The 8,441-nt window shown below is 45.2% G+C and overlaps 1 protein-coding gene across 1 annotated transcript in view; it reads left to right on the plus strand.

The window, feature by feature from the left end:
- The window catches only part of TANC2 (tetratricopeptide repeat, ankyrin repeat and coiled-coil containing 2), a 221,631-nt gene that overhangs the window by 99,971 nt on the left and 113,219 nt on the right, over positions 1 to 8,441 (plus strand). The window contains 1 exon segment of the mRNA XM_035903288.1: positions 7,399 to 7,547. Coding sequence (XP_035759181.1) covers positions 7,399 to 7,547 — 149 coding nt within the window.

Here is an 8,441-nt window from a genome sequence, read left to right on the forward strand (position 1 = left end):
TAGCCCCCCGCTACCAAGAGCTGGCCACGCACACCCAGTGCAGAAGGACTGCTGACGAAGCAGTATTTATATGCGGTGTGGAGGAGAGTTTCTTTTGATTAAATTTCTTATTAGACGAAGTGTCTGTGGAACTCCTGCAAGAGACAGAGCTAGTGGAATTAATGATGGGAATTTTTGCAGTTTCTTATAGAAGTTATTGGATGGAGCATGAGCAGCCACTAAAGCAAGGCGGGCTGGAGCAGTACCCAGGGCACGGGTTGAGCCAGAGCTGCAGCTGGAACACCTTCATCGTTCAGTGTTCGGTTTTTGGCTGGCCAGAGGGCTTTGGTGGCAATATACAAGGAGAACATTTACATGGCCACTTGTCTGTGGCGTGATTTAAGTTGGTGGGACCGGTTCCCATTGCTCTCGCAGGACTGCTAAGAGCAGCAGTACAAAAATACATTTAAAGCAATGTGTATGGGGCAGCCTTCGTCCCTTGTTGGTTAATTTTTTTAAAACCTCGATGTAAACAAGACTAATGAAAAAACCTTCCATTAATTTTGAGATGAGGGGGATGTGCGGAAATGGTCAAGGGCATTTTCCAAGTATAGCCCAAGTGTATCCAGAATAATTTAAAGCAGATGTACATCATGACAGGACAGATTCAGGTCACATGGAGAGAAGGAAGTCGTTAGATAAAACTCTACAGTTATATAATTGAAGATCAAAATCATAATTGGAATAATTTATTTTTGATGTTTCATAGGTGCTCATTCTTTGCATATAACTATTCTTCATTTTTTTTCTTTACTAATATAAAAAATTTTGATTTTAAGACAAATGAGTTTCATATTCAGGTGAATTCTGTGATGGGTGCCAGTAAGTGAACTGTTATCCAGCTCGTCTTGTTAAACACTCGCTGAAATAGATTTCAGATGGAATTTAAATTATATTTGGAGTCTGGTTTTGGAAGTTAAAGTATAACCATTAAACCAAAAATATTCTCTGGCGTAAAGACACAGTGTTAGTGTCTTCCAGGGGCGCTACCCTACATCATTCATCTGAAGGATTAGATGATGGTAGCTATCAAACAAGTCACAGAATTACAAAATAAATCATAAATTTTATTTGCTTGTAAGCCGTTGCAGCTGAAATGTGTGGCAGATTTCATTATAGGCATTGAAGGATGGAACAGAAACAGTGTTTTAAAAATATAATGTTCAAAAACATTGTACGTCTTGAATGCTCTCTTGAAAAGAGCAAACCTAATAACTGTGTTTATAAAAATGGTATATTGGATTCTCGAGGAAATGCTGTGAATGTTTATGACTGCTTATCAACTCCATCCTACTGCATATGATGTTAATAGAGGTGTTCGAGTTGACCCCTTGAAAAATACTGAGGGTATCTGTAGGTAAGGCATCTGAGAGGGCTGCTAGGATCCATAAAATTGCTCCTAAATGGCCTAAATCAGGTAAATTCCAGGGTGAATCGCAAAGGTCTTCTGATGTATTTAAAGTAGGCTGAATTTTTTGAAGGGAGGAAGGATTAGAGGTATGGAATTGTGTGACGAGCTCAGGTTATAATGTTTCTAATTTGCATTTTTTCAGTTCAGTTAAAAAAAAAAGTCATTAACTTAAAAGGATGGCAGAAGTAGCTGGGAAGTGCGGAGGTGTGCGCTGCTGAGGTCTGGTGCAAATCTGGAAGCTAAATTATTTAAAAAAACCAACCCTGTATGTGTGCCTTGAGTACCTACGCTCTTTTTGAAGCTTCTAAATAACTGAGTGTTGGATTTAATTATTGATTATTACTAATTACTTAGGTGTAGTATTTGCAAATTGTTCCTGCGCTATCGAATGGGTGAGGAGCTCTTTGGCAGGTTGGGGGCAGAGCGATGCTCCATCTTCTCCTGCATCCTCCGCTCCTCACCCCTTCACCCCCCAGGGAGCCCCGCTGACCTCATTGCTCAGCCGCCCATCAACCCCTGCTCCCCACCCCTCCTCCCGGCCGATCGATCGATCGATCGATCTCCTCCCCCAGCATTTCAGTCTCTGCCTCAAAAGGCTTTTTCTGTTCCACGGGCTGCCCTGCCTTTGGCAACACCAGCTCTTCTTAGCAAAATGACCTCCCGGCTTTCCAGACCCCTGATCTAATTAACCTTCTGTTTGTCTCCCTGTCCACCCCATCCTCTTGCAGCATCTATTCAGTATAATTCAATCCAGAAGCAAAATAAATCAGTAAAAAAAAAAAAAAAAAATCACCATATGCTCCTCACGGGCTAGAGATGGAGAAATCACATCTTCTTGTTCTCTTGTTTCTTCTGATTTCAGAGTAATTAAGTCACATTTATGTTGGATTTTTGAATTTTTTTCCATTACCATGAAGATTGGACCTCTCGTAAGGGAGCACTGGGTACAGGTACAAAGTCTGGGGGGTTGTGGTTGGTTTGGGATCTCCTTTTTTCCCTGTAGCTCCATGCTGGGGCATGGGAAGCTCTTGCTTTGCTGATTTTTGCTTCTATTTGCCCCATTTCTGGACCGCTGTGTGCCTGCAGCGATGTTAAGACTGAAGGGCCTGACTTACTGTTTCCAGCATTCTGCTTGGATAGATAAAAATGCCAGATAGCCTAAGCACACGTAGTGTTTGAATCTAAAAGGACAACCTGTTTCACATCTCTGCTGGAGCTTGTCTTTATTTCTGTCATACAGTTACAGTTACCCATCTCTTCTGAAGATGAAGGATTAAAAGAAAGAAGTACCATTTACTGTAGCTTTTTGGTGACTACCTAAAATTCGATTGCGTATTTCATGTAGTCCTTTCAATATTAACTCTTTTTCTTTTCACTTTTTAGCAGATACCTTTAATTTCTGTAACTACAAAAGAACCTGAATGTCTTATTTTCCAGTTAATTTGGTTTTGCAGTGCGAAGTAACGCTGGTTGCTTACATTTTCCTTACCAAAAAAAACCCCAAAGCAAAGATTCCCTGTACTGCTTGGACAAATTACCTCTCCTTCCAACCAGGCTACAACTTCTGAGACTAATCCGTCTTGGAGCTGTTCATGGATTTTTATTTATGTTATTGGAAGTAAGCAATTCACTGCAAGACATTTGTGCTCTGTGGGACGTATCAGTGATGAAAGTCTTTGGACTCTAGTGGCAAACATCTAGGAAATCTCTTTTGGTTTTGACTTCGGTACCTGAAATGCCGACTCCAGGTTTGGAGCCTTGAAATGAAACACAACAAATTCCAAGTGGGGAAAAGTTTCCTCTATTAAATTATTTGGAAATAGTTTTTAATAAGCTTCAGAAAAGGCATTTACCACATGGGGATGGATAAATGCAATGGTGTGCGCAAAGACCACGGTGGATCTCCTATTCCTGCCACGGCCATTTCACCACAATGGGGCTTATCATTAAAAACCTCTTCTTAAAACCAAACAAGACATAGACAACTGAACCAGCTAACTGAAGATGTCAGCTGGCATGGGAGCATGAGTCGCATGGTCTGATGGCTGCTGGAAAGCTGGCTGGCTGGGAGGGTGGGTAAGGCTTCGCTACCCAGCTCGCAAGAACGCTCTCCCTCCTGTTGCTTTAGAATCATAGAATCACAGAATCGTTTGGGTTGGAAAAGCCCTTTAAGCTCCCCCAGCCCAACCATTCCCCTAACCCTGCCATCCCACCACTAAACCCTGGCCCTAAGCACCTCGTCTGCCCGGCTTTTAAATCCCCCCAGGGATGGGGACTCAACCCCTTCCCTGGGCAGCCCCTTCCAGTGCCTGACAGCCCTTGCGGGGAAGAAATTGTTCCCAATGTCCAACCTAAACCTGCCCTGGCACAACTTCAGACCATTTCCCCTCATCCTGTTGCCATGCGATAGGACATGCATATATAAAAATACATGCTTTCCCCTGAACGTAAAGGGTCATAAAGTTACATAGCCTCTAGAACTCCTCGAAACGTTCATGCATGTGCAATGAATCAGGGAGTTCAGGTTTTTTTTTTTTAATTCTTGTTTAATATTCCTGGCACTGAGCATTTTGATACAGCCTTTAATATCACTTAATGTCTACACAGAAGCGTGTGCGCTGATGCAGCACGGCGCGGCAGCTTCAGCCCGCGCACCGCCTTGGGATCTCTTGGACCCGCCGATGGACTTGAGGTTTGCATGTGTGTGGCTGAGCAGTTCGTTAGCGCTTATTGACGTGGTAGAGGGCGCTTATTTGAGTCGACTGTAGTTTTGTGTGCTTGAGCTGCTGTAGTTGGTTATAGCAGTAGTGTCAGAACACCTAAAAATATCTTGGGACGGTTCTGTTACCAACTGTGCACTGGGATTTCCCCAGTGAGGCTGGGGGAACCAAGTGTGCTGAAGAGAGTGTGAAATTTGGCTGCAGCATCAACTGGATAGCACACGTGGCGAGGGAGGAAAAAAAACCCAGTGATGTCCTTTCGCTGAACTTAGGAAGCGAGTATTCGGTCTTACTGTCAGCTTTGAAAGGCGAGTTACAGCTTCTTCCCGTAATACCCATTCACAGGCATCTCCAAGCTCTTATGTCTCTTCTTCGACATTCAATTAAATGACTGCGCTTATTTTTCAAGACCTAAAACCAAAAGAGGGAATAATCCAGTACAATAGTGCTTTGCTCAAGTTCAAAATTATCTGTGCTTTGAAAGCCACGTTATAATAAAATAATCGATAGGTCTACACTAAACGTGATGTTCAGGAGCTCGGCTGCTTCGGTTGCGGCTGCTGGTACTGTGTGCCATGAACAGCATCTTGCAGGTGAATTAAGGCTGTTAAGATAATTATTATCCTCTATATCGTCTGTGTTCTTATGCAGCAACCTGGGATAAGCTGGTAATTTTCTTTATTTTACAAGGTGGAAGACAGCTTTGTGCCCCTGGGAGATATTTTAGGGGTAGTATAAAAGAGGGGAGGTTTAAGGGCAAGGTTAAGCCCAACCTGCAAGGAACAAGTTGTTCTGTTTGGTTTGGGAGCGGTTCCTAACCCTGCGCCAAAGGAACCCTGCTGTGCCCAGCACCCTCAGCCTGCCCCGACGTAGCCTGGGCCCGCTCCCTAAATCCCCCCCGGGTGGGCAATGCAGAGACAGACCCAGCTTCTCCTCTCTGCCGAGATGTGTAAGTCAGCACCATTGGAGTGTTGTTGATATCACGTGTTCTGAAGACGGGATGGGGAATGCCTAATAAACTCTTAATGGCTATGAACGGAGCCATAGCCTAGATAGGCATACCTAGGATAAATTCTAAAAGTCTACTTTTTTTAAAGAAAAAAATAACCTTGGAATTAAAAGTGTATATAGTTTTCATTTTTACAGAAATGAAAGTGTTCTGGATTTGACTCCCAGAGACAGTAAACGCCCACAGATTGAATGTGGGTGGTCAGCAGTTCAAAAAATTGGGCCATCCATCTAAATTTGTCTCTATCTTCAATCTCTCCTATTTACGTCAGCGTTGTTTAAAGCCGTACAATAGGGATTCAATAACTTAAAGACAGGGGCTATTATCACACGATATAATCCATTTTCAGAACAGTGAAGTCACCCTGTAAGGGCTGCTCCAGATGCTCATCTCCCAAAGTTGACGGTGCTTATGAACGCAGGCGTGGTTGCAGGTGAGATGCTCCAGGGTTTTTAATTTGCAGTAGTGTAGGTGAGAGACTGAAAAATTGCTCTAAGCTTCCACAAGATGTACGTTATGAGTTTAAAAGGGAATTTCTGGAAGCAGTCGGCTTAAATTTTTCTGAGATCTCGTACGTGTCCCAGGTTCTGTGATGTGTGGTTTTCAGTTACAGTTATCAAAAAGCCGTATTTCTAGTAACATCTTTTTACCGTAGCTTCAGGCTGAGTTTGGGAGCACCCCCGAGCCAGGACGGAGCTGGGAAATGGAGATGGGCTCTTTTCCAGATTGTACATTATCAGATGAATAATTAACTGTAGACTAATTGCGAGTCCTAATTAATCCCCTACAACTTCACTAAACGCAGTATTGCTTCAGTGTAACATGGAAAGAACTTGACCTTCAGGCTTTAATACTGCTGCTGGCGTGAACTTGACTTTCAGAACCTGACTTACCTTTGTGTTACTGTGAGTCGAAAACCTCCACAAATTTTTGTTACAAAATAAAAAAGATACAGAAATGCCAATATAGATGCCTGGCCTTTTTCTCGGTTAGCTGGAGGTTTGTCTGTGCTGCTCTTCCTACAGGTGGCGAAAAAAAAATGAGGAAAAATTGTCTGGAATGTTGGTATTGACCTTTTATAGACTTGAGGGGGAATTGGCAGGTGGGCTTTGCTTGGTAGCACGGCCCACGCTGTGACTGCACAGGGAGGTTTGGTGTCTGTCGAGCAGCGCTTGCTACGAAACCGTGAGCATGTCGGAAGCAGCAAATAAGAGTGGAAGGCGTGCATGGGTTTTCTGTCCTGTTCTTTGCCATAACCACTTGGTAGCACAGGTCGGGTGCTCTGCATCATGCCGAGCGCTTTCAAAATGGCACGTGTAGCCTTGGGTTCTCTGCAAGTAACTTGGAGGTGGTTTTTACGTGAGTGAGGAGAGGGAATCATAGAATCATTTGGGTTGGAAAAGCCCTTTAAGATCCCGCAGCCCAACCGTTCCCCTAACCCTGCCATCCCACCACTAAACCCTGGCCCTAAGCACCTCGTCTGCCCAGCTTTTAAATCCGCCCCGGGATGGGGACTCGACCCCTTCCCTGGGCAGCCCCTTCCAGTGCTTGACAGTGCTTCCAGGGAAGGAATTGTTCCCAATGTCCAACCTAAACCTGCGCTGGTGCAACTTGAGGCCGTTTCCCCTCGTCCCATCACCCGTTCCCTGGGAGCAGAGCCCGACCTCACCCTGGCTCCCCCCTCCTCTCAGGCAGTTGTAGGGAGCAATGAGGGCTCCCCTCTGCCTCCTCTGCTCCAGGGTGAACCCCCTCAGCTCCCCCAGCCGCTCCCCATCAGCCTTGGGCTCCAGACCCTCCCCCCAGCTTCCTTGCCCTTCTCTGGACACGCTCCAGCCCCTCCGTGTCCTTCTGGGAGCGAGGGGCCCAACACTGAACACCAAAGGCTCTCCCTTTTCCGTTGGTCAGGAAGTCTTGCTCCCCCGTGGCTCTGGTCTTCCTGGTGCAGGGAAAGCTGGATGGCTGTCTGTGCTTCCATGGGAAGAATACGACAGCAATGAGAGGAGAAATAATGGCTAACGTTATAAGAAACGTATGTTGATGGCTGGAACAATGCATAACCTAGTATTAATGACCAGCATATAATGTTAAAACCTAAGTAACCTGAAAACCTGGATACTGGTGTCGCAGCATGAAAAGTTAGGGGTGTTTTGTTGATAAAACCACCGAGCAGTAGCCAAGGTAAACAATTCGTGTCTGAATCTGCTGTTCTTCCTGTTTAGGTGATACTGAGCAGGAGCTGGGACCCCCTCCATCCGTCGATGAGGCAGCAAATACACTCATGACTCGCCTGGGCTTCCTCCTCGGAGAGAAAGTCACGGAGGTACAGCCAGGGCCCCAGTACAGCATGGAGGTGCAGGACGAGAACCAGGTACGGCCCCTCCAGTCCTTCCTCCCACGGGTTGGGATCCAAACGCAGCGTGCAAGAGAGTGGTTATTTTCTAATTACACGGCAGCTGAGTGTCTCATAATGGTGAAATAATTGTTACAAGGTAAAAGGTTGCAGCTCCTCGTTAACCGGTGAATCATCGTTACAGTGCAGCAGTACATGTTTCAGGGATCAGCTGCTGCCGTGTGAAACAGCTTCTGTTGTTTTTCTGTTTCTGCAAAGGTTGGGGGCGTGGGTAGCATTTCTAATCAGATTATAGTGACCAAAATAATCTCTGCTTCCACAGCATCTTGTATACGGTGTTTCAAAAGCATTTCAGTAGTGTTACATAAAGGTTCGCAGTTTCTCCAGGAAGGAGAGGTAAGTAGTGATAGCCTGATTTTACAGATAGTCACAGGTTTTGCTCATCTGGGCCAAACAAGGTGATTTCATGCTTGAAAACGGATACCGCAAGCAAATCGTAAAATCTTTATCGTGATGGAGTTTGTTACAGCCCCTCTGGCTGGCTGAAAGCAAAACAGCAAAAGGCTCAGGGCTGCAATGTAGGTTTTGTGGAAACTGCCTGAGTCTCTCTCTCCTCCTGTTCAAGCTTGGGCAATACACACACTCCCAGCAGTGTTGGTCAGATGAGGTTTGGGGGTTTTGGTTTGGTTTGGGTTTTTTAATTGACAGATGAATGGTCTGGTACGTAGCAGAAGAGCATGAAACTCAGAAGCCCAGTTCTGATTCTCTCTCCTTTTAACAGAGCCATTGCATGACTCATAGAATCATAGAATAGTTTGGGTTGGAAGGGACCCCTAGAGGTCACCCAGCCCAACCCCCCTGCAGGAGCAGGGACACCTTCAACCAGATCAGGCTGCTCACAGCCCCCTCCAA

The sequence above is a fragment of the Egretta garzetta genome, unplaced genomic scaffold (genome assembly GCF_000687185.1).
Source record: "Egretta garzetta isolate BGI_Z169 unplaced genomic scaffold, ASM68718v1 scaffold100, whole genome shotgun sequence".
Lineage (NCBI taxonomy): Eukaryota > Metazoa > Chordata > Aves > Pelecaniformes > Ardeidae > Egretta > Egretta garzetta.